The sequence below is a fragment of the Crotalus tigris genome, unplaced genomic scaffold (genome assembly GCF_016545835.1).
Source record: "Crotalus tigris isolate CLP2741 ecotype Arizona unplaced genomic scaffold, ASM1654583v1 scf7180000018229.695902, whole genome shotgun sequence".
In the NCBI taxonomy this organism is placed as follows: domain Eukaryota; kingdom Metazoa; phylum Chordata; class Lepidosauria; order Squamata; family Viperidae; genus Crotalus; species Crotalus tigris.
The window spans coordinates 266,478-293,908 of NW_024096895.1; the positions used below are offsets into that span (position 1 = coordinate 266,478).

General features: G+C 37.3%; 1 protein-coding gene across 2 annotated transcripts in view; it reads left to right on the plus strand.

The window, feature by feature from the left end:
* The window catches only part of ADGRE5 (adhesion G protein-coupled receptor E5), a 57,818-nt gene that overhangs the window by 16,049 nt on the left and 14,338 nt on the right, over positions 1–27,431 (plus strand). The window contains exons 2-9 of one of the 2 annotated variants that reach the window (XM_039349173.1): positions 8,281–8,325; positions 10,776–10,922; positions 11,431–11,508; positions 13,757–13,903; positions 17,544–17,678; positions 22,643–22,786; positions 24,504–24,550; positions 25,813–25,905. In XM_039349173.1, coding sequence (XP_039205107.1) covers positions 8,281–8,325; positions 10,776–10,922; positions 11,431–11,508; positions 13,757–13,903; positions 17,544–17,678; positions 22,643–22,786; positions 24,504–24,550; positions 25,813–25,905 — 836 coding nt within the window. The remainder of the gene's footprint in view (positions 1–8,280; positions 8,326–10,775; positions 10,923–11,430; positions 11,509–13,756; positions 13,904–17,543; positions 17,679–22,642; positions 22,787–24,503; positions 24,551–25,812; positions 25,906–27,431) is intronic. The other variant, XM_039349174.1, reaches the window with a different exon arrangement.

Consider the following 27,431-nt stretch of genomic DNA (forward strand, 5'->3'; position numbering starts at 1 on the left):
CCCCCTGAGCTTCCCAGAGCAGAATATAGGCTTAATTAAAAATTAAGAAATAAAAATAAAAAATTAAATTAAAAAATTTATATTTATATATATTTAAAAAAAAATATCTATATATATATATAAAAATAAAACTTATAAAAAAGCTATGTGATATTTTTGTATACCCAATCTAAATTGTATAAATTTTATCCATTTGTCCCAAACAGCAAGGAACTTCTCTTGCGTTTGTTGCTTTAAGAAAGCCGAAATCTTTGCCATTTCCGCCAGATAAGCTACTTTAAGAAACCATTCCTGCAATGTAGGCAAAGATTCCTTCTTCCAATATTGTCCTACTAACAGCCTAGCGGCTGTAATCAAATTTAACATCAATACAACCTCCTTTGTATCACAATCTGTAACAATGCCTAACAAAAATAATTGCGGAGTAAATTTTACCCTCCTTCTAAAAATTCTCTGGATATTCCACCATATTTTGATCCAAAATGCTTTTATCTCTCTGCATGACCACCAAATATGATAATAGGAAGCATCCTTATAACCACATCTCCAACATTTGGGTTGCACGTCAGGGTACATAAGAGACATTTTTTGTGGATCAAGGTGCCATCTATAAAACATTTTATAAAAATTCTCCCTAAGGTTCTGTGCTTGTGTAAATTTGACATTTCTCACCCAAATGGTTTCCCAAATGTCCAATGAGACTGGGACACCAAAATTCTGCGCCCATCTAATCATACAATCTTTAATTAATTCCGTTTCTGAGTCCATTTCAACTAATACCCCATAAATTCTCTTGATATGGGTTTGTCTTTGATCCTTGACTTGCTTAATAAGATTTCCATCTTCTCTAAGAAAACCCAATTTACAATCCACCTTCCATTTATCTACTAGTTGCCTATATTGAAACCAGGAATAAATAATATTTTCTTGCGCTAAATCTTCCCGTATTCTTAACTGCCAGTTTTGCCCATCCCATCTAAGTAACTGACTATAAGACACCATGTCCATTTTTACTCCTCTTTTTATTCCTTCTATCGCATGCCAAGGTATAGCCCATAATGGAACTTTAAAATCACTTTTATAATATTTTCTCCAAATCCTAAGTAAAGAAATTCTTAAAATATGAGATTTAAAGACCCAGTCCATTTTTTTATTAAATATTAAATAGGCATGCCACCCATAAAGTAAATCCCATCCCTCTAAATGAAGTATCTCAGGATTTGTCAAATTTACCCAATCACTGATTAGTGTTAAAACCACCGCATCGTAATATAATTTCAAATTTGGTACCTTAAGTCCACCCCTCTCACGGAAGTCTTGCATAATTTTAAACTTAACCCTTGGCTTTTTCCCTGCCCAAATAAATTTATTAAGACCCTTCTGCCACTCACTTAAATTAATCTCATTTTTCAAAATCGGTAACATTTGAAACAAAAAAAGAAACTTGGGTAGAATATTCATTTTTATCACTGCAATTCTTCCCATGAGGGATAATTGCAACTTCTCCCAATTCTTCAAGTCCTTCTGTACCCTGACCCACAACCTTTCATAATTATTTTTAAATAATTTTACATTAGAAACAGACAACATCACCCCCAAATATTTTACCTTATTAACAATCTCAAAACCCGTCAAGTTAGCCAAAATCTGCTTCTCCTGACTAGACATATTTTTAGGTAAGATTTTAGTCTTATTTACATTAATCTTGAAACCCGAAACCAAACCATAATGATGAATCAACTGTAATAAGTTTACTGCAGAATAATCAGGTTGCGACAAAGTAACAACCAAGTCATCCGCAAAAGCTCTCAACTTATATTCTTTTTTGTTAACTTCTATTCCTTTAATTTCCTGAGACTCTCGAATTTTGATCAATAATATTTCCAGTGTTAAAACAAACAACAATGGCGATAAAGGACACCCCTGTCTAGTACCTTTCTCTATTGTAAAAACCTCCGACAAACCTCCATTAACAATAAGTTGTGCCATTTGTTTTTGATATATTACCGTAAGAGCTTGTAATATCTTTTCGCCAAAATTCATTTCTTCCATTACTCTTAGCATAAAATGCCAATTCAATTGATCAAATGCTTTTTCAGCATCTAAAAATATGAGCCCTGCAGAAACTTGGTTGTTCTTGTCTAAATATTCTAATAGATTAATAATTTGTCTAACATTATTTTTCATATACCTTCCTGTTATAAACCCTGATTGATCTTTATGCACAAGATGATGCGCCACCCTCATAAGCCTATTTACCAAAATTTTTACAAATATCTTATAATCCACATTTAAAAGAGATATAGGCCTATAATTTTTTGGTAAAGTAAGATCTTGATCCTCCTTTGGAATCAATGATATAAAAGCACTACGCCATGAAGGAGGAATCTCTAAACCCTGTAAGATACCATTAAAAAGATCATTTAATGGTTGGATCATCTCCTCCATTAAAGCTTTATAATAAACAGCTGTTAACCCATCCGTACCCGGTGCTTTCCCTAATTTCAATTGTTGAATTGCTGAGGCAATTTCCTCCTTAGTAATTAAACCATTAATTTCATGTTTCTGATCCTCAGTCAGTTTAGGAAAACTTGCCTCAGCTAGATATTTATTTATATCTAGCAGTTGCACATTAGTAGATTTGTATAACTTTTGATAATAATCCAAAAAAGATTTTTTAATCAATTCCTTCTGAGAAACTAATTTACCCTTGTAATTTATTTTCTCTATTATTCTCTGTTTTTTAAAGTATGTTATGACTGCACCAGTCACAACAAAAAATTCAGCAAGCTAGTGAAGCAAAGAACTCTCTACCTGTTCTTGGGGAAGGGAAAGTTTTTATTCATTTATTTGTTTGTTTGTTTGTTAGTTTTCTATTGTTACATTAGTGCTTAATAAACATCATGTTATCTGGGTTACTTTTTGTTTTGCTTAATAATACAATATAATTTTGTATTTGAAAATATTCCGTATCTTCTTTCTCTTTAATCCTCAGCGCGAGTCTGTCCATTTCAGCACAGTCCAATATCTTCTTAATTATCTCTTCATCTGATGGTGCTTCTTCCTTCTTCCAGCAAATACAATCCTTGCTGCTGTCAATAAATGCAATGTTAGATATACACTTTGTTTGTCAACTTTTTCAGGTACTATACCTAATAAGAAGAGTTCAGGTTTAAAATCTATATGTTTCTCTAACATTTTTTTCTAACCAAGTGTGTATTTTAGCCCAAAATTTCCTTGTTTCACCGTGGGAAGGGAAACTCTGAACAGAACTTAAGGAGCTAAGAAGATTCCATCGTTGCTGAAAACAGGGTAGCACAGTGATGGAGAATCTTTTAGAGACTGAGTGCCCAAACTGCAACACAAAACCCACTTATGCATCATCGAGTGCCGGGTGGGTGTGGCCCATTGGTTGGGTGTGGCCAGTTGGGTGGGCATGGCCCATTGGGTGGCCATGGCTGTGATGGTAACGGCAGACTGGGTGGGACTAAAAAGTTCAGTCAATCAATTCCAACTTTGCAAGATCTTTTTTTTCCCCGTGAGAAGTTGAAATTGACTGATTGAACCTTTTGGGGGTTTTTTGCACACAGCGGCGGAGGCCTAAAACGAAAAGGTTTTATAAAACCCAGCTGAAGGCCTAGGACTGGGGCAACAACGCGCGTGCCCACAGAGAGGGCTCTGAGTGCCGCCTCTGGCACCCGTGCCATAGGTTCGCCACCACTGGGGTAGCATATTGTCCATTTGAATCAAGACACAGGGAGGATGGTCACTACATGACTTTGAAGATTGCCCATCCAGTCGGAGTAACTTTGTTAATGATTCGTGAACATTTCTTGGTTCATAAATGGCTTAGAGGCCTGAACCCCATCTCTCACTATTGAGCATAATAAGCCAGAAGCATTATAAGCAGGATGGGATCTGAGAAAGCCTAGCTAAATACTCTAAGCCAGTGTTTCCCAAACTTGACAATTTTAAGGCATGATGACTTCAACTCCCAGAATTCCACAGCCAGCGTTGCTGGCTGTGGAATTCTGGGAGTTGAAGTCCACATGCCATAAAATTGTCAAGTTTGGGAAACACTGTTCTAAGCAAATTCCAAGCAAGAGAAGCAGGTCAGTGCTGAGGCTTTGCACTAGAGAAAAGGACCCATTGGCAGAAACTATTGAGTACTGGACTACTCTATACTATTAATCTGCGACATAATACTTCACAGCCTGTAGCATTTATTCTCCCCCCCCCCCAAAAAAAAATAATAACAAAAAGTAAAAATGCTCTACGTTTTGTTCACAGTAATCTGAAAACTTTCAAAACGCTTGTTTGGAACTATGATCAGAAAAGCTAGAGAAAACAGGATGAAAACAGCAGAGATTAATGAGAAGATTTAATGAAGAGGGCTTTTTTAAACTTATAGAAACTTGATGATAGCATAAAAACATGTGCCAATACTGTGACTTAAGTTACAGAAGAGGCAAGGATCCAGAATGAACTGAAGTGGCCCTGTTCCCATGTGTCTTGGGCTGATGGGTAACATGTCATGTGAACACCGTAATCTTTGATCAACCTTGAGAAGTTATGGTTAGCCTTAAACTGACTGGTCAGCTGGGTCATCAGAACAGCTTATGTGGAGGGGGGGGGGGGCTAAAAGCCAGTTTCCTTCCTGCTATGATGGAAAGAAAATTAGAGTACACAACATCGCTTTAGCTTTCACATCCCTTGTGGCCATCATGGCTGTGAAAAGGAGGTAAACAAAGTGGAGGTGACTAAACACAGTTTTTTGTTTTTTTATTTTAATTTAAAGTGGTCTCTTTAAAATTCTCAGGGGAAAAAAAATACAGGAAATTATCCCTTTGGGGCAGCTGGGAGGGGATTATATTGGCTAATTTATAACTGCCTTAGTTATTCCAAATTGTGTGCTGCTAGTTGATACATATAAGTGAGTTGACTGAGGGAGAAAATGGGCTAGTATTAGGGACCAAGAGGAGCAATAACATAGTTAGTGCATTTTTATTTTGATCATTTTATTCTCAGGTCAGTGTTTACCACCCAGAGTCTTTCTTCATTGGGGAAATTTGCAAATATTGCAAATAGAGCCATACGTACTCAGTTTTGAGAGGGTGCTCAAAGTTTTTGCGCATTTAAAAACTGAGTAACAGAACTTGGGAAATAATAAAGAAGAAGAATGTCTGAGAACATGCAGGAAGCATATTGCAAGCCATGGTGTACTCTAAATGCATTTTACATCCAAGTGGGGAAAAAAGGGCCCTGCTGGCAAAGATTAGAAAATACTTTTTAGAAATGGAACAATGCTTTCATCTGTAAATTTTAAATATTTGGAAGAATGAACTCTTGGATATGCATGGATTCGGGAAATTATATATATAGTGCTTGGTTGACTGAATTATTGAAGAAATGTATGATAGAAACAAAGAAATGAAAACATCTTAGCAAACTTTTTTGTAAACATTAAAGTCCAAATGGTAAATACGAAAAGCAGCAGACTGCCACCATCCCAAATAAAATCATAGCTTCCTTGTAACATTTTTGCTTATGCTTTGTTAATGTAAACATATATACCTTAGTCTTTCTTCGTCTGCTGCTTTCCAATTGTGCTGGACTGCAATTCCCAGAATTCCAAGCCAGTTGTATGTATTTCATCACAAGGGCAACGGGTTGCACAAGGAAGGAATGTAGCTAATAATGTTTCCTAACACAAAGGCTTGGAAGATGTTTCCTGATGGACAGTCCTGATGCAGGGCACACTTGTGCAAATACCAAATGTTATCCTTAATAGATTTTCTCTCTAAAAAAATGTATTAAAATTATGGAAATTAGTAGAATGATTATATAGGGAGAAGGAAGTTGTCTTGACATCCAGGTAAAATAATTGTCCATAGAACATAGAACAGAACATCATCAGAGTGGATAGGGATCTTCTAGTCCAACCCCGTGCTCCAGCAGGAGACCCTATACCAGGGGTAGGCAACCTTGGCTCTTTTATGACTCATGGACTTCAACTCCCAGAATTCCTGAGCCAGCATAGTTGAAGTCCATGAGTCATAAAAGAGCCAAGGTTGCCTACCCCTGCCCTATACTATTTCAGACAAATAGCTGTCCAGTCTCTTCTTAAAAGCCTCCACTCACAACTTCTGAAGGCAAGCTGTTCCACTAGTTGATTGTTCTCACTGTCTGGAAATTTCTCCTTAGTTCTAGGTTGCTTCTCTCCTTGTTTAGTTTCCATCCGTTATTTCTTGTCTTGCCTTCTGGAGTTTTGGAGAACAGCTTAACCCCATCTTCTTTGTAATAACCCTTCAAATATTGGAAGACTGCTACCATGTTATCCCTAGTCCTTCTTTTTCACTAAACTAGATATACCCAATTCCTGCAACTGTTCTTCGTATTAATCTTTCATATTCAATTAAAGCACCCTAAACCTTCCACAAAGGCTATAGTAATTTTTCCATTATTGAACATTGCACCAAGAGGAACTAACAAACACCAGCCCCTAATGTTGTTCTACCTACTTCACAAATATTTGGGTTGTAACTAGCAGAATATTTGGGTTCCTTCCTAATATAAGGTCACCCTACCCTGCCCCTACTCCAGTTAAAATTGACGATTCTTTTTAGGAAAAAAAACCCTGTTCCAAGACGCAAGGCCCATATGGCTAGTTTTTTGGATCCCGCATTATTCATAATCTCCTAATGTGGAGAAATGATCTGGTATCTGTGAAATCCCCATATCTGTCATCTGTTTGGTATTCAAGTCAAATGAGCGCTGATATTTCCCAGCAACAATAAATTTGCTTGTGGCAATTGGTCAATTTCCAACAAACTGATGTGAGAGCTTCTAGATGGAACCGAATAGCCTCCCTAACCTTAGAAGAGAGGAACTTCAGTGAGGAGGTAAGAGCCAGGGCACCGTGGATAAAGAGCATTGATGTCTTTGGAGCAAAGATTAGTGTACAATCTAGTGCAGTGGTGGCAAACCTATGGCTCTGGTACCAGAGGTGGCACTCAGAGCCCTCTCTGTGGGCACACACGTGGTAGCCCCAGTCCTAAGCCTTCAGCTGGGTTTTATAAAACTTTTTCGCAATTTTTATAAAACGTTTTATAGATGGCACCTTGATCCACAAAAGATGTCTCGTATGTATTCAAATTTGCAACCTAAATGTTGGAGATGTGGTTGTTTGGATGCAACGTATTATCATATTTGGTGGTCATGCAAAAGTATAAAAGCTTTTTGGATAAAGATATGGTGGAATATTCAAAAGATTTTGAAGAGAAGGATAAAATTCACTCCACAATTGTTTTTGTTAGGTATTATTGTTGATTGTAATGATAAATAAATTATTTTAATGTTAAATTTAATTACAGCGGCAAGGTTGTTGATAGGACAATATTGGAAGAAGGAATTTTTGCCTACCTTGGAGGAATGGTTTTTTAAAGTTTCTTATTTATCTGAAATGGCAAAAATTTCGGCTTATTTGAAAGATCAATCGCAAGAGAAATACCTCTTGGTGTGGAAAAGATGGATAAACTTTATACAGTATAAGTATGATATTAAAAGATATTATTTAGCTTTTGAATAATTTATGTTTAAACTTTAAAGTTTAAGATAATAAGTATTTTTTATTATATATATTTATTGGACTTTTTTATTATATATATATATTGGAATTTTTTTTTAATGTAATCTTTGTTTGAGGTTTACTTAAGTTTAAATGTTTTGTATTTTTAGTTCTAGTTAACCCTGTATTCAGCTCTGGGAAGAGGGGGGGAGGGTTTTGGGGAGGGTAGGGAGGAGTGGGAGAGGGATTTTATTGTAAAATTGTAAAACTTTTAATTAAAAAAAAAACTTTTTCGCTTTAGCCTTCACTGCCATGTGCAAAAAAAAAAAAGGTTCAATCAGTCAATTTCAACTTCTCGCGGGAAAAAAAAAGTTCTTGCAAAGTTGGAATTGATTGATTGAACTTTTTAGTTCCACCCAGTCTGCCGATACCACTGCAGCCATACCCAGCCAATAGGCCACGCCCAGCCAATGGGCCACACCCACCCGGCATTCGACGATGCATAAGTGGATTTTGGGTTGCAGTTTGGGCACTCAGTCTCTAAAAGATTCGTCATCACTGATCTAGTACCCTTCAAGTATATTTACATCTCACTGTCTTTAGCCTTGCAAATTGGAGATAAAGGTGAAGAAGATCTGAAGGGGGGCATAATGGGGACGGTCAGTTTGTGAAGTAAGACGTTCCCTGACTCTGTATTCTCTCTTTCTTTTTAGGCCTCTTCATTTTCTTTTTCCAGTCAGTTCTTCTCCAAAATCAAGGTAAGTTTCTCCCGGATCAAAAAATTGTTGGAAGCATTAGAAAGCTCATTTAAATTCACTGTCATTAAACAAATCTGCTTTCTCCTGAGTAGGCATACCAAACCTGGACTGACTGCTAAATAACATCAGGGTAGAGAAGGTCCAAATATTTAGGTCCAAATATTGAGTAGTGTAGACGATGCAGAAATTCCAAAAGCTAAGAGCTATTGTGCAGCCACATTTAGGAAAAAATTCAAGGGAGCTCATTCAGACCAAGACATGCTAAAAGCAAAAACACAGGGAGTATGTCTTGTTAAAGTATGGTTTTTCAGATGAGTTCGTGTGATTATGCACCCTTGGAATTTAGTTTTAGTTTTAGACATTTTAAAAGGATACCTGGTGTTCTTAAGTATAACAATGAGCCTAAGGGAGAAAACCATGGACTTCTGCAGACAGTTGGGATGGAACTGATTATTTCCACTTAGAGCAAGTTGGGGAACCAGAGTGAAAGCTGAATAGTGATATATAGATGCATGTCAGCTAAAGTTGATAACGTAGAACCAGAGATGAAGCCTTGTGCAGAAGCAGCAGCACAAATAATGAATTGCAGAGGTTATCAAGACTTCTTGGTTAAACTGTTTGTAAAATGCTTTACAGGACTATCAGTAAAAACAGATGGCACTGTAAATCTGCCTGCGTTGCTTTTGCAATACATTCAAAATTGCAACTTCTTGACTCAAAAGTTTTAATTTTGAAGAGGAAGGAAAGTTGGATGCTTCCTTGTCTTGCCAACATTTAGTTTGCTATTCACATAGTTAAGAAATCCTGATATCATCCTGTTTATGCACAGGTAAATAATTTCATAACTCTGCTGCATTCTAAGTAGAGCCTCCACCTTATAAATTAGCAATACTTTGTGCAAGTAAGACATAACTTTGGAATATGCCTAAAGCCATTTAGAGATGGGAAGACAGCATAAATCAATATGAAATAATAAGAGCTGGATACAATTGCCATGTTGTGATTAAATCTTAAAAGTTAATGCAGAAATTGCAACAAAATTGTTGAAAGTGAGCGTAGATATTTGCTAGCCTATTTGGAAATATACTTTTGAAACCAATTTGCTTTTAAGGGATGACTTAGATAAACTTGGATCTCTTTACAGTAGAACTATGAACCATGTACTTTCAAATGACTAAGGGATTTTTTTACACACTGTAAATTTTACTTTTGTTACCCAAAACACATTTTCAGGATCTGCCGGACATTTTAGGCATTCATGAAGCATTGAATGCCAAGACAGTCAATTTATTTCAAATTATATCACTCAAGAAAATTGAGGTTATCTTAAAATCCTAGACAACAGAAATAAATTTACAGAATTATAGCTCCTATCATAATGTCTTCTGTCCAAGACTGAGATGAAAGACAACAGCTTGTCCTCATGGGTTGAAATATATTTGAATCCTATTTATGCAAATTGGCAAGATGCTATCTACCTTGGTGTGTGTGTGTATGTGTGTGTGTGTGTGTGTGTGTGTGTGTGTGTGTGAGAGAGAGAGAGAGAGAGAGAGAGAGAGAGAGAGAGAGAGAGAGAGAGAGGTAGAATTGGATCCAGTTTGGAGGATGTGCGCTACAGCACAGCCAAATAGCATTGATTGCTTCTCACTGATGTTGCTCTTAGCTCTGTATATTCTAAACAAATTGCAACTATTGCAGCAAATCTGATGCAGGTATATGACTCAGGATATCAGGCTTGCCTGGGCAATGATGAAAAACATTGCAGGCATGGAACATCTTATTATCTGTAAGATTTCTTCAACTAACCCAGGAGGCTGGGTTGGGTAAGTACGAAAAAAATATTGTTAGAGAAAACGGCAGTAGCAGCAAAAGATGAAAAATAAAAAAAAATAAAAATTCTCACCTATTAGAATAAGGAAATGGTATCTTAGCTTTAATTTCTAAGATTCCATTTGTCAGCTGAAAACAGGAGATTGCCAGTGTTGTTAGTTTTGCAAGAACTTTAAAATGCAATACAGGTAGTCCTTGACTTATGACCACATTTGAGCCATCATGTGTCCACGAGGATGCTCTCAACAGTCATAAGTGCAAAAAGTCACACTGCAATGGTCATAAGTCACTTTGGTCATTGTAATTTTGAGTGTGGACTACCTGTAATCAGTCTCTTATTTCAGCACTCTATGAAAAGAAAAATGGGACAATATTTCCCCATCCCACAGGGTACTGTATACGCATCCTGAAATGATCAGCAGCTACATACAAGGAGTGATGGAAAAATATTCATCCAAATTTTTTCTCTGTTTGACTCTGCAGACCACATGGTTTCAGCATCAAGGCACACTTTTTTTCATTTCTTTTCTCCCCTCCACAGATTGGTCATTTTAAAAAAACAAACTTTGAAAATAATCTGATTTCTCCCCCCCCCCCATGTTCTTTTGTTCTTCTTATAGTTGGCAATAATTGTCTAAATCTCTGTGGAAAAAATGCTTCGTGTAAGAATGTCTCAGGGAATTACAGCTGTTCTTGCCAAAGGGATTTTTGGAGAAAATCAAATAAAGAAAAAACTTTCAAGAATATCAGTGAAAATGACTGTATATGTAAGTGCTTTCTATGTAGCCTTTCATTCTTTAAACATGGCAATTATTGCCTCCTTTGTATGCTGAGAGCACATAAACAAAAAGAATTACCATGTGCCTTAAACCAATTAAGTCTCTGAAAGCCTGTTTGTTAATGTTTATTTCTGACCATCAGTGACTCCTTAATACATCCATTTTAGGAAACAATTGCCCACTGGGCTTTTCATTTGCTGCAGTTTTCACTCCAAAGTGTAGATAAAACTAGGAGAAAATCTAAATTTGATTGAATTGAAATTGATTGGAACTAAATTATTTGGCGTATACTTATGTAATGTCCTATGTATCTATTGATTAATCTGTATTCCCTTTTAAAAATTACAGTTGAATGGAAATACAGTTTGAGAATCTGCCAGAAATATTAGTTATTACTAAAGAAAGAATCTAGTTTGGAGGAAGCGTGATATAGCATGGCCTACGGCATGGATGTGTTCTAACTAATGCCTTTCTTCCCTCTGTATATTCTGGAAAGCTTGCAAGAGGTACCCTAAAGAAGAAAACTGCAAGGAAGGATATAAGCTGTGCGCTGGTGATACTGAAAAATGTTGTGGTAATTGACTTCTTGTTTTCCATAAGGGAGTGAGCTAAAGTTAGGGGGAGAGCAGCAATGACAAACTGTTGCCAGCATCATGATTACAATCTGCAGATTTTTTATCACCCCCCCCCCCAGCTTGTAGTTTTTGGAGACTCTGAATTGAAGATATTCTATGCACAGGTCAATTAAAATGGGATTGTTTTTCCTATTGTCTCTTGTCAGCTTAAAGAGGGTTTTGTTAGGATAGGATGGAACAGAGTTCCCCAACCTTTCCGGGTTGGTGGCCTGGAGCAGGGGGGAGGGGGGAAACGGGATGATTTTGTGGGAGGGGCAGGCATGTGAGCATGCGTGGGCAAGTGAAACTGAGAGTGCCAGCAATGCTTGCATGAGTGAAGCTGGGAGCACCCGTGACGCTCATGTGAATGAAGCCCCGAGCATCCACGACACTCGGGTGAGTGGGGCCATGAGCCCCCGTGACACATGCGCGCAGCAGCTGGCCACTCCACAGCCTGGTTGGGAATAGGCCATGGACTGCTAGTGGGTCGTGGCCCATAGGTTGAGGACTCCTGCTTTAAAATATGGCGATGGTACCTTAACTTTGGTTAACACTCAAAATAGGAAGTGGCCAATGTTAGTTCTGCCTGGTGAGAATAACTCTACATAATCCAAACATTTCACAATGTTATAAAACTGGACAACAAAGAATTTGCTTCCTGAACACTTTTGGATGCATCTTATAGAATTCTGGATGCTAATCATGAAAATAACCTGTAATTTGCCATATCATGTAATTTTATAGAAATCATCTGTTTTTACACAGTGGCAATGTGCACTCTTCAGTATCTGTTGGCCATGCTACCCGCATGAAAGAAACATAGAAAAACATAAAATTGTTGCTGAAGCACATCCAGTATACTGTATAACTGGAATAGCTGTGGAGGTGTAAAAGTAGTGATTCGGCTGCTTGGAAGGGACCCCTGATATTCTAAGTACCGTTGTTACATATGCATATGGGACAGCCGTGCAAGAGAGTTGCATTACATTAGAAAGAAATGTCACTCTGAAAGAATTTGTTTCTAGGACAGAAAAATATGGCAAATGAACCACTTGTTGACCCAATAAAGATATTTTTGCCTCTGCTTCACAAAAAAACTCAAGACTGATGAAAAAATTTGTGAAAGTGATAAAGAAGGTGAAAATTTTTGTTATTTGAGACATATTTCCAAGAATAACTGATTCCAAGATCAAGGAAGGCACTCTTTTTGGTCCACGGTTCAGATACATCATCAATGACAGGTGGTTTGAAGATCTGTTGGTGGGGCCACAAAAAATTTCCTGAAAGGTATTCAAGAATGTTGTTGAGAATTTTCTTAGTGGCAACTACAGAGCACTAAACTAAATCCAGCTGGTTGTCAAACTTCTTACAGCATACAAGACCATGAAGATTCATTTTTTGCATTCTCACTTGGGCTTCTTTTCCAAAAAACTAGATGATGAACATTAGGATATTACTACAGTAAGACATTACTACAATGGAAAAACAGTATTTAGGGCAACTAAAATTCATCAGTGCTGGCTGACTATTGTTGGAAACTACAGTGAGATGCATCAGACACTGAGTACAAGCAAATTTGAGCTCATGCAGCATGTCAGAAACATACATTATAGCAGTGGTTCCCAACCTTTTCTATACTCGGCACCCCTAGAATGCTTCTGATATATTCTTGCACCCCTTACAAAAGTTCAAAATAATGGCAATGAATTACACATACACACTATGCAGAAGTTTGCATAGTGTATATGTGTAATTTATCGTACCCCTGGTTGGGAACCCCTGAATTATAGTCATTAAAAGTTAATTTGATATCAATCTGAAATTATATTTGTGTCCAATTTGAAGGGATTTGTATCTCATTATCAATTATAATTTTTCAGGAAGCAAACCCTTTGAAAAAAATGTATTGTCCAGTGTAATGATTGGGCAACAGGGTTCATATGGCAAAGATCAAACTCTCTTATTTCTACTTTGGAAAAAAACATAATGTAAAAACAAAAAAGGGGGATTTTTTTCCCATCCTGGCAATGTGGATGCACCCTGTATTAATGGGAAGATATCCCTCAAATTTTTTTTCAGTCTGATTCTACAGATTGATTAGACTCCCTTCCTTTTCTGCCTCTTGAGATTGGTGTCTATTTTTAAACCCAGTGAAGAAATGTATTTCTGATGTCAAATTATTTCTTTTCCTGAATGGTCTTCTTCTAGTTGATACTACCTGTAAAAGTGAACAGTGTGGAAAACATGGTATGTGTAAGAGAGACTGTGCAGACTCCTATTGCGAGTGCAAACCAGGATTTTACTTACCTAAGGGGGGAAGTGAGTTCAAGAATGTGAGTGAAGATAATTGTGAAGGTAAGTGCTTTCTGGAGCTTTTACTTCTTTATGCATGGCACATGATCTTACTCCAGGCAATGCACTGAGAGCACATGAGCAGAGAGTTATTGCAGAGGCAGAAGTCTGTAATGTTACACTGTTGTGGAACTGGAAATGGCTGTGGTAAACTCTCAATAAACTTATATCTTTCCACCCAGCACTGAAAGGAAAGAGTTTCTTGCATCATAGCCAAAGAGAATGAAGTTCACTTGCTGTCCTGCCATCTGTATTTTTCCCACCAACACCTTTTTTTTTTTTTTGCACTGCTTCAAACATTTGGGGTTATCCTGTATTTGTACCCATGTATGTCCATGTAACCAAGCTTGTCAATATCTGTTTCTGACCATCAGTGACTCCTTGCGATCTGGTAGTTGACCCAACCAATTGTTCAGTAAGCTTTTGATCTGCTGTGGATTGCACTCCAAAAAGTATGCAAACCAAGACAAAATCTAAATCTGATTTAATTGATCTTCAACTAATTAAAATAATTGTTACAAATTAACACAATGCTTTGCATGTGCTTACTCACTTCCTCTTTTTGTTCTGTTAAAAATTATAATTTGATGGTGATTTATAAAAGGGCCAAAAGATTTTTGTGAGCTCTATGCACCCCTTAGGGCCGTAGGGGCGAATCTATGGCACACATGCAGAGCCCTCTCTGTGGGCACGGGTGCTGTCGCCCCAGTCCTAGGCCTTCAGCTGGGTTTTATAAAACCTTTCCGCTTTAGGCCTCCACCGCCGTGTCCCCCCCCAAAAAAGGGTTCAATTAATTTCAACTTCTCGCAGGGAAAAAAAAGATCTCGCAAAGTTGGAATTGATTGATTGAACTTTTTAGTTCCACCCAGTCTGCCCTTACCACCGCAGCCATGCCCATCCAATGGGCCACGCCCACCCAATGGGCCACACCCACCCGGCACCTGAAGATATATAAGTGGGTTTTGCATTACAGTTTGGGCACTCAGCCTCTAAAAGGTTCACCATCACTGCAACTTTTTTCATATGTTAAATGTAATTGGAGCAAACACAATGCCAATATTAAGCTAGTAGGCAATGATCTAAGCTACTTTTTTATTTTAATGCTACTAAACTACACATTTGGAGAAAATGTCAGAATATTATTATGATTGGCTCTCAGCAGCTGAATGTTATTTTTTTTTACCTGAAACTGAATATGTTATATATTTTAAACTTAAAATGGATATTTGCTTGTTCCTTTGCCTTTCCATTTGGACAAGGGAATAGTTTTAAGTTTGTTGAGAATACTCTAAAGTAGGCTTACTTTTTTTCTAGTCTTATTATTTGTGGGGGCATGGTTTTAAATTCAGGGTCTTTTTTCATTTTAGGAAAAGAATATGGATCTTGCTATGATAGATAGGACCATTATCTGTTTTACTATGCTTCATTTCTTGCAAAATGAAAAAGAGAATGCAATTTCTCCAAAGGCGCTTGTTCCCCTTTTGCGTTTCTGCTGTCTTTGTATCCATGGCAGAGCTCTTTGAATCTAATTAAATAATTGGGTCTGAGGATTTATTAAGAATCTCATTGGTTATTCATGATAAAGTGACCAGAATGTCATTCCAATGCTTAGCATTTGCAATTATCCATTTTCTTTGAGTTTGCAATGAACGGAATGAAAAGTACTCATTATTGTACAGGAAAGGGAAATATAGTCACAGAGTCATTTGGTCATCATCCCTATCCTTTCACTTTCATTTTTAATACAGGCCTGATGATGAGGGAATGACTTCAGCTTTGGTTACTCCTCATTTCTTTCTTTTATCTGTTGCTGCCATGACTGGAACTGAACCTCTGTTTACTTGGAAAACTGGACTTGCTGGTTTTTTTTCTGAGCATTCTGTCCCTCTTTTAAGCAGGAGTTTTCTCAGTTACTTAAAATAGTGATGTTCAAAATGAATTTATTTGACAGTCCTCAGATCTGGTCCTCTTTGTCATTTCACTGCAAAAATAATGGTCAATTCCCTTCATCATTGTCTGAGTGTAAGGATGAGCTAGATAAAGTGAACAAGATGAAAATAAGTTCAGACAAGACAGAAGTACTGGCATTCAGCAGAAAACTAGACTTTGGGGTTAGTGTTAGACAAAGTTCTATTCCCTCTGAAAGAGCAGTTTGAAATGTTAGTTTTAATATTTGAAGTCTTACATTTCTTCTGGTCTGGCCATTTGAAGGGCTATCTATCTCTGTGCCTGTCTATGAGTATGTAGGTCACCAGGAAAGAAACCCACTTTCAGAGTCCATTGGTCAGTCGGGAGAAGAAGGCCTTTCTCCCACCTTGCTCCCAAGCTGGGGAAGAGTTGTTTTCAAGAGTGAAGACTGTCTTCTTCAGCTAGGTCCCTTGGGTTGTAGTAGTAATAATTGGAGCTGCTTTTTTATTTTTAAAAAACAAAAATTTTGGATTGCCCCATTGATAGTGTTGCAGAAAATCACAGGACTCAGCATGGAATCAAAAGAAGTTGGTTTTATTTGCGCAAAGATTCAGAGCAATATATTCGTAGCCACATCTGAACAGCTTCTTATAAAAAAAACAAGTTCATATATACTCTTCAGAAACAGCAAAACACAGAAATGTAACTGATTAGCATTGATTGGTTACTTGAATCACAGCCCTTTTACAGCCCCCTGTTGCTATGCTGCCGTAGCTAAATATCTTGTCCCCTCTCATCGACTGGGGTCACAAGTTTCATGCCAAAGCATCTAGGTTTCTTGCAGCACATTTGTGGTTAGCTACAAGTGAGACATAGAGGCATAGGTGGTTACCTGTAACAGAGCTTCAAGCTTGACACTTATGTCAATAATGAGCCGAGGTGGCACAGCAGTTAGAGTGCAGTACTGCAGGCCACTTTAGCTGACTGTGTTCAGCAGGTCAGCGGTTCAATTCTCACCGGCTCAAGGTTGACTCAGCCTTCCATCCTTCCGGGGTAGGTAAAATGAGGACCCAGATTGTTGGGGGCAATGTAAATATATATATATACATTGCTTACTGGTGTACACCGCTTAGAGAGTGCTTGCACTTAAAGCGGTATATAAGTCTCATAAATAAATAAATGTCCGACCGACAAATGAATTTGTGGTTTGACATTTTCCATTTCCTTGTTCATCTTCTAGCTAATACACACATTTCACTATCTATGAGACTCATGTCAGTATTTCTCTTCTTTATGTCCTGTTTTATGTCCTATGTCCCGTTTTAGGTCCTGCCTCAATAGAACGGTAGGATCTAAATCAAATGAATAAAAGTAGTTTTCTCTGCTCACAGTATGGTGCCTCAGCCACAATGCCCATGCAGTTCACCACTTCAGAGTTTTTTCTCCCAAGTACGTATGTTACAGCATGTTGCTTTGCAGAGTTTGCATGGGAAATGGCTTGGGCTTTTGCAGCTGTAAACAGTTTCTTCTCTGCTACGACACAGCTTTCCCAACCTGGGCCTTCCTCAGTTAGGTGGACTCAGCTCCTATAATCCTCAGTGGCCATGCTGGATGGGGAATTCCTGGAGCTACAGTCCTCTCTCCTCTGGGGAGTAAATAACCAGGTTGGAAGATGCTAGCATAATCGGTTGTGGCATTTTGCCATGTTTCATTTAGCACTAATTTCTTCTTGCAGACATTGATGAATGCAAGAGAAATGTTTCCACCTGTGGTCCCAAGGGGAGCTGCATTAACACTGAAGGGGATTACTACTGTAAATGCAAGCCAGGATATGGAAAGAGCCCTAAAGATGATAGAAAGCTATGCAGAGGTACAGCTGAATGAGAACACAACTTACATGTTATGCAACCACACTAATACATTGGAGGGTGACAAATCACTTCTGTAGTTAATTACTTTTGCTGAATGATTTTGAAGTGATTGTAGAGCCGGAGATGGTCAAAATGCACAAGAATGTTACCAGTAAAGGAGAATATCTGCAGCTCAGGGTTGAAATGAGGGCCCTTTGTGCTCTCTGAGCTTGCTTGTATTTTTGCAGACATTTCATTACCCAAACTAGGTAACATCATCAGTGCTCACTGATGATGCAGTGCACTGATGATGTTACCTAGCTTGGGTGATGAAACATCTGCCAAAAAAGAAGCAAGCTCAGAGAGCACCAAGGACCCTGCACTTGAAGTTGCCAAACAAAACAAGACTTATGAGAAAAGTATTTATCTTTAAAATAGCCATGATTGTGGGCTATTATTTGAAACATTTTTAGAAACTGCAATGTTTGGGGCATGAATTATTATGGAGAATCAGTTTCTTTTCAATCATATATGTTTGTTTTACTTCAGAACATGTTTGTGCTGGTTGCAGTCACTAGTGTCTCTCTTTCTAGTAAGAGCTTGGCACTGGCTGGCTTTCTTACATAAGCCTTTGCCAGCTGGCATCCTCCAAATGTGCTGTATCTAGAACTCCTAGAATTCCATGGAGTGGCTGGGATTTGAATTACAGAAGTTACATAGTCACAACAGGCCTGGAGATCAAATCAGAGAAACTTATATCTGTCGTCTCAGTTTGTCTAATAGTTTCATTTCTTCCATTCATAAGGTTAAAATGGAAGAAAATTAATGCCGGTTGTTTAGTCAGGAAAAGTTACATTAAATAGCTGAAAATTGTCAAAAATCATCTTGCTCATTTTTTTTTAATGGATCAAAAAGACGTTGGGAAAGATCTTTTCCTGGACCAAGCAGGTATATGACTATCATCCATGATATATCTTGTGATATGCATTGTTCATGCGCTGTGTCCTTGTGATCCAAGCAGCTGTACCTAAGGGAATGAGAACACAATAGTGCTGAGAAATTAGGAGAAACGTTTATGATCCCAGGCCAGTCAATTCCCTCAGCATCAGTGGAGGACATCTGTTCCATCTACAATGCTGAAATAAGATGCAATTGCCAATTATGTTAGTTTAAGACATTTATTTATTTAATTTTTATTTTTAAAATTTATAAACCACCCCACTCCCGGAGGACTCTGGGCGGCTAACAATAAAAACACATAAAACATAACAAAACAGTACAAGAACAGTCATCCAGGGGTCAGATTTTATAAACCCCAGGCTTGCCGGAAAAGCCAGGTCTTAGACATCCAGAATCTAGACATCCAGAATCTAGAGTGGTGAGAAGATGTGATTGTTTTAACTTGGGCAGCAAAATATCTTGATTTACTCGTGGTTGCCATCTGTTCACAGTCTGGCTGGAAACTACATTCTATCATAAAGAGATGACTGTCTTTGAGGGGCTTGTGTATTACGTGAGAGAAGAGGCTGAGAAAAATCATATTATTTGAAAATTATTTGGTAATTGTCCACATCAGCCTACGGGTTGAGGTATTCTATGAGGCAATGGAGCAAGGTAACATTACAGTCACCTTGACTTGCAACATCAGTAGTAGCTGATGACCCCTAGCAACCCTTGGACAATAAAAGGCCATGCTGCTTAAAAATCCTGAGGGCATGGGACTGTGGAATTCATTATCTCATTTTTGTTATCTTATAATTCTCAATATCTTTACCAATAATTATTGAATACATTCCTTTTAAATATATAACTATATTGATTCTTTAAAAAGTACAAATTAAAAGATAAACATAAAAAAAACTGAAAAACTAAAAGTTCAGAGAAGAAAAAAATGAAGGTTCAAGAAAAAAATGAAAGGAAAAGAAGGAAAAATAGAAAAACAATGGCTTCTAATTTTCTTTGGTACAGGTGTAAGTAGAAAAATACATCAAACTCTTACTCTAAGATTTACATTTATATACCTTATTTCCATAGTCCCATAAAATTCGAATCATCAGATCCCAAAATCAATTTTTAATTTCTTTCAGTTTCTTATAATAAATCCCAAAGTGTTTTCCAAGTAGAAATAAAATTTGTCGAAGTATTACCTTTCAGCAAGGGTATCAATTTTATTATCTTCAATTATATTAGCTTCACTATCCATTCTTTGATTGTAGCTATTTGTAAATCATTCCCCTTTTTAAGCATATAAACGTTTCACTGCCATAATCATGTACAGGTCATCCTCGACTTACAACAGTTCATTCTGTGACCATTCAAAGTTACAACGGCATTGGAAAAAGTGACTTCAGACTATTTTTCACAGTTACAACCTTTCCAGTATCCCCATGGTCGCGTGATCAAAATTCAGACTCTTGGCAACTGACTCATATTTATGACGGTTGCAGTGTCCCAGGGTCATATGATTCCCTTTTGCGACCTTCTGACAAGCCAAGTCAATGGGGAAGCCAGCCTCACTTAACAACTGAGTCACTCACTTATCAACTGAGGCAAGAAAGGTCGTAAAATGGGTCAAAACTCACTTAACAAATGCCTCACTTAACAACAGAAATTTTGGGCTCAATTGTGGTTGTAAGTCAAGAACTATCTGTACAGTATAAGATCAAAGTTCCATAAGATGTTTCCATTTTTTTGTCCATTAAGCCCAAAAGAAAAGCCTATGGTTTCAATTGTACATTCCCTTTTAAAATCCTCTTCATCAAAATAAATACTTGATCCCCAATATTTTCTAGCTTTGTTATCTGCCCACCAAAGATGAAAAAAAATGTCCCTTTGTTTTGATTACATTTCCAACAAATATTCAAAATTCCCTCGTACATTTTTGACTTCATCGAGGGTCATTTATCAATGATACATCATTTTATAAAAAATCTCTTCAAGATTATAATTCAGTGTAAATTTCAACTATTTCTTCCACATAGTCTCCCATTGGGCCAACTGCTTATTGTATCCATTTTTTTTACCCATTTTATCATACAGTCTTTAACTTTTCGTCCTTTGTTTCCATTTTCAATAAATTTTATACATCTTAGCAATAATAAGATTATCATTTGTATATAGCTCAATATCAAATAGGTTTTACTCTTTTCAAATTCATAATTCTTATCTAATTTAAATCTTTCCATTAGCTGAAGTTAGGGAAACCAATGGCATCTAAATCCTTCCAATTACAATTTTTGTTGTTTTTAAATTAAGCTCTTCTTTGGAAAAATTCAGCAGGTCAGCATAAATTAACAATTTTGGTTTAACTATCATTTCAATATGGCATGTTGTAAAACGATTTTTGAACTCTACCTTCAGCTTAACTTTGGCATCACCTTGGCGTCCAAATCTTAAATCATGTCTTTCCAATTCCAATAATCTCTTAAAGTCACTTAGTCTTTTATCTAAACTGAACAAGAAGTTGCAAAATACAATTTTAAATTTGGTAATCCTAACCCCCCTCTTTCTTCAGCATTTTGCAAGAGAGTTTGTGTTTCTTCTGCCAAAGAAATTTAAAAATTTCTTCCTGCCATTGTTTAAATGGTACATAAATCATCAGTATGGGTATGGTGTCTGGGATAGAAATAACATTATAGGTAAAATATTCTCTTTAATCATCGAAACTCTTGCCAAAAATCACACTTGTAAATTTTCCATGTCAATATATCATTTCTAACTTCATTAGTTATTTTGAAACAACATATAATTCATATTAGTCAAGATAACTCTCAAATATTTAACCTTTTTCTCAATTTAATTTTTTTTTCATCAGATTGTCTTGATTTTGTATAGTCACATTTTTTTTTACCAACTTATTTGTTTATCAATCCTGAAATCTGCTAGTAAACTGAAGTCTTCCAAATTTTTTTCATCAAAAAATCAGTTTCCGGGGGTCTTGTAAAATCGAACCCAAATCATTTGCAAAACTTCTCAGTGAATAGGTTCTGAATGTGTAAGTACAGGCAATCCTCAACTTATGACCACAATGGGGCCCCAGATTTCCATTTCTAAGCGAAACATTTGTTAAGTGGATTTTTGCCCCTTTTTACAACCTTTCTTGCCACAGTTGTTAAGTGAATCACTGCATTTGTTAAGTTAGTAACACGGTTGTTAAGCGAATCTGATTTTCCCGTTGACTTTGTTTGTCAGAAGGTCGCAAAAGGAGATCACATGACCCCAGGACACTGCAACCGTCATAAATATGAGCCAGTTGCCAAGTATCTGAATTTTGATCATGTGACTAACGGGATGCTGCAGCGGTTTTAAGTGTGAAAATGGTCATAAGTCACTTTTTTCAGAACTGTTGTAACTTCGAACAGTCACTTAACGAGCTGTTGTAAGTTGAGGATTACCTATAAATCTTTGATGGCACTTTTTAAAATACCTCTACAAAATTGTCAAAGTTAAGTGTCCTGTGATTCTAATTTATACATCAATATCTGCACATACTGAGGCTTACAGTTTCACTTCTGTAACCAGGAAAGTATTTGTGGGCCTGGTTGTATGATCATGGAGCAATTTTCCATTCCTTTTCAGAAGCTTGTCCTAGAGAGAGGCTATCAGCTCCAGTTTAATGAGATATGTACCTTGATCTGTTGCAATCCACGTGGATGTGTTATGTTGGTTTACGGTAGTGTTTCTCAACCTTGACAATTTTAAGGCATGTGGACTTCAACTCCCAGAATTCCACAGCCAGCAATGCTAGCTGTGGAATTCTGGGAGTTGAAGTCCACATGCCTTAAAATTGTCAAGGTTGAGAAACACTGGTTTACGGAAACATGATTAAAATGTCAGACATACAGAATACCTCACAGGCGGAATACTTGTTACAACTCTGAGCTTTTTTTGTTTACTTGGGTTTTTTTCCCCTTCTCATTTTCCTTATTGCATTAAGTAATCTTACTTAATGGTTTTATATTCATCCTTCTTTTGTTTTTAACAGATATTAATGAGTGTAATGAAAATCATTGTGATGAAACTGCCCATTGCATCAACTATGAAGGAAGTTATTCATGTTACTGCCCTCCAGGATATTTCCAATATTCCAATGCTGTCCAGGAAAATAAAACAAAGATAAAATGCAAAGGTAAATTCGAAAGTAGAAGATGGAATAAAGAAATTAAGGGCAGAAGCAGCCTTTTTAGAGAGAACAGCCCCACAATAGCTCAGACCACACAGGATCTTATTGTTAGGCAACAAGCTAGAGGCAGGGCTGGAACCACTTAGCTAATTTCCCTTACATAAGACAGTCCAAAAACTGAGAATAAATGATAATATCAAAAGCATTTCAGCAACGGAGATAAAACAATAAGTAGGGGTTGGTTTTTTTTTTCATAAAGGCAAGGTTCAAATCTTCTTTGGCTTAATTTTTCACCCCATCTTATCTAATAAAGTAGTTAGCTTCCTAGATTGTTAAATCTCTTTTTTTTTCCTATCCTTTGCTTTTGCAATGGTCAGCTTTGTTCTTATCTTGTTTTTTTACAGACAGTATGAGAAGGGACTTTCATGTTAACTTGTATTTCTAGATCATTGTTGTCTTAAATTTTAAAAATTGCATGCTTGTTGTGTTTGCTTTTAAAATAGCATTATAATTTGGTTTGTATTTATTATAATAAAATTAAATTCAGGCAAGGGAAAAATAATTTTAAAAGATACATTGATTGTCTCAATATAACGGGAACTGCTTTCCTTGCTCAGCTTGTTTTACTGGCTCCCTGCATATAAAAACAATTTGATTCTAGACCTGTTAAGAGCAATCATTTTCTGTTCAGGCCGCATCTACGTCGGCTACCTGGCCACATTATTTTCTTACTGCTTCCACTGATGGCTCATCTCTGCAGGAGTGACAAGTTTCCACTCCCCTGGAACTCTAGTTTGACAGCTTTATCTTATAGCCTAAGTGATTGGCCACAATTAGCCCCCCTCTGCTCTCCAGTTCTGCCTCATTAAGGCTGTTCTGGGGTTAGGAGCATTGCTTGCCAGAGCCCTGACCCAGCAGTTCAGATGGGAAAAATCTATGGGGCCAATATGATTTGGATAAACAGGCTTCACGCAGTTAAAATATATTCCAGCATAGTCCTGGTTAGATATGGATTACCAGACTTAGCAACTCAGCAAGTCATCATCAGAGAAAAGTCTTCTCAAATTGCACAGTTCCCTGTCTCATGTTTAAACATATTTTATGCTGCTCCTAGTATTCAGGCTTTTACATTTTTGGAGCAAGAGCCAACGGTTGAGTCAGATTCAGAAAACAAACCATGACAAATGGGCAGCTGTACCAACCCAGCAAGCGAAAGAATGGTGCCTTTTCCATCCTTTCCAGGGGCCAAACCTTGGGCCTTTTATAAATACAGAACAACCATTTTCTCATCCCCTTTTTGCTTCTGTCGTGCTGTTTCTGTGCCATGCCGGTTCTCTGGATTAAGTGTTGCTGGAAAACTTCTGCCCTTGACTGGCATGATGATTTTTGGCAAATCTTGTTCAATCTCTATTTTTTTTTTAAATACACTAATAGCAATTTGTCTTGTGGCACCATTAAGAGGACCAAAGCAATAAAAAGCATTGAATATGGGAAACGTACCAAGTATAGTTTCTCTTCAGTTGCATTATTAGGGCAAAGCAAGATCTGTTTTCACGGCGCCCTAAGACTTGGTCGTATTAGTTTCCACTCAGAAATGATAGAGTTAAAGTGATCTGATCAATACAAAGTATAACCTAGCATGCTTAGGAAAATAAGTAAAAGAAGAGATTTTTAGAAATTAAAAAAAAAACATTTTTCCATAAATTGTTTGTTCTGTCCCCAGAATTCAACTATCCCATACCTTCATGGAATAACTGTTCAGATAAACAGGTGAGTCCTAAATGCTTAAACCTTGAAGTCAGGATTAAATTTATGGTACGCACAGAATAATACTAAATTTCCCTTATGGTGGAATGACTGTAAGATGTTGTGTAAGTGCTACTCCACTGTCAAAGAGGAGGTTGTCATTGTACCCTGGAGACTCCCACTATTGTGAGAACATCCCTGTTCCACCCGTGGAGTTCCTGCTTGTGGAGGGAGGCATATAAATACAGCATGCTGTGCAAGGGCTGCATTATGGGCTTAGGCTAGGAAGCTATGTGGCCCTTTCATTCCCTTTGGCATGGCACACCCATTAGCTGGATCTAAAAGGCATTGTCACGCGATATGGCTTGAATTCCTTCTCACTGTAATTCATGTGAAGAGGCACAGGAAAAAAGAGGCATCTGTTTCATCTACTTTGGTCCAAATGGGCCACCACATCTCTGGATGTAATAGTATTTCTACCATGGATCTCCAGACTTAAGGGGTTTGCTTTCTAACTTGGCCAAATCAGCAGCCTAATGGCTTTTAAAATAAACAGCAATAATAACACTGAACATTACAATACAATTTAATGACATGATTTGCCTTGGTTAAGCAAATTGTGAAGAATTGCATGTAGTTATCTCACTGAACTGCCTCAACCTAGTAATTACTAAGAGTTTGTCTGTGTTTTGCCTTGTAACCTTAAGGATCAGAAGACAGTGTTGTTGTTTTTTAAAGAAAACACAGTAGGATTTTTCAGAATACAGAATTAAATGGCATACAATACATGGTTTCTACATTTCTACTGTGTAGGGATAAAATATATTAGATCTCTGCAGGATTAGACTCAAGCATGTGATATTGGGAAAAGATGCTGCTGTTTTAAGACGTCACAGTATAGCCATGCTCTCATGTTCTCTCGTGCTTATTTGGAGCTTGGATCCAAATCGCTGAGAGCCTTAAATATACCTATTGCTGGTTTATTTGTTCACTAAGACAGAGAAGGGCAAATTATAGCATTTGTGGAAATTGTTCTCCTGGAATTTTATTCTTGAAATGTATGTGTTGGTTAATAGGGCTTTTGAAACGTTGGTTTTCTATTCAGTGTAGTGTGTGTGTGTGTGTGTGTGTGTGTGTGTGTGTGTGTGTGTGTGTCATATTTCATATTTATATTTTGTATTTCATATTTCTTCACCATGGTTCTCCCCCTCATATATATTTCATATTTCTTCATCATGGTTCTCCTGCTTGTCCCCTAATGGTGTTTGCCTGGTGTTGCTTTGCAGAGTTTCCTTTGCAACATTACTACTCAGCTGGAAAACCTCTTTGGTTCACCGCCAAATGTGAGCAGCCAAATGGATTCGAAGAGGCATTTGTGGGTATGTTTTCAGTTTAGTTCCTGGCTAACTTGAGAAAATATGTAAAAAAACAGACTGACAGGAGATGCACTGAAGGCAGCTCCCTGCCCTGCCTACCCTGCATCCATCATGTATTAAGACCTAAAGCGGTTCATATCTTCGGCATTTTTCATACTGCACATGATTGCACAATGTCCCAATCTAAAAGGGTAGCCAGTTATCATATGCTAGTCAAACAACCATGGTTCTTTTATGCATCTGTGTGTGGGTATTTCCTTCCACTCCCCAATAAATGGACCATCAATCTAGATATGATATAAAAGAAGCAGCAATTGGGTTCACATCTTTTAGGCACTCGGCAAGCCTTTAATTTCTCCCACAGCCAAGAAATTTCTGCTTCCTAAGGTAGACCCTGCCTTAGCCTTCTTTGCATCTCTGCCTTCCAATCTCTCTTCTATCTGAAGATTCCCTGCGCCATCCACCCTTCCCCGTCACTTAACACAAACAAGGATTGCTCAATGCTGGCAGATCAGCTTAGTTTAGAGGCTGTTTAAGACCAATCCCAGCTGTCCACTTCATATGGAAGATGGACAGGGAGAAGGAGTGAGAGAAAAAAAAGTGGTGGTAGCATCAAATAGATGGTTGATAGACAAAACTTTTATTCTGGAACCACAGAAGCTCCATGCAAATATTGTAGTAAGTAAGAAGTTAGCAAACAGGTAAATAAATCCCTGTCGCCAGCAGTTAACTCTGAGAAAGATATTTCTGCCTCCCAAAATAATGTAGAATAATACTCTTATATGAATTCCTTTAAAACGTAAACAACAACTAAAACTATTGCTATTCCAGTCGCATGTACTATTTTATATGACTTCTAAAAAGCAAGGGAAAAATATTTGAGTGGGAGTTAAAATCCATGCAAAAATTAATTCAAGTGAGTATCCGTAATATATAGAAACATGTACTCTATAGCAGTATTGACAGACTCCTGGCTGGGGCTATGTTTATAGATCCTTTATTTGTGAATTTCTAAATAGATCCCAGCCAGTTGTTAATGAGGAAGGGAAAAGTTTTCAAATCACCAAAATGCCCATTTCATAAAGAATGCAGAGGGATGAAGCTTGCTATTTATAAGTGCTTTCTTATGGTGGTCATTTATGTAATGCAAGAGGATACAAATCAATGCATAAACTAATATATTTAATTTGTCTTAAATAATAAAGGTGGGATACAATAAATATATATATATATTCTAAGGTTTTCGCGGGTGTTTGTATGTAGGTCTTTGGTTGTTCGGGTTTTCTCCCGCGTAAAATTGGAAGTGTCTTGGCGACGTTTCGACGAAGTCCCATTCGTCATCTTCAGGCTGGTGCTTTCAGCTTCGTGCTCCTCAAAGCACGAAGCTGAAAGCACCAGCCTGAAGATGTGGAATGGGACTTCGTTGAAATGTTGCCAAGACACTTCAATTTTACGCAGGAGAAAACCCGAACAACCAAAGACCTACATATATACATATACATACATACATACATACATACATATCACCA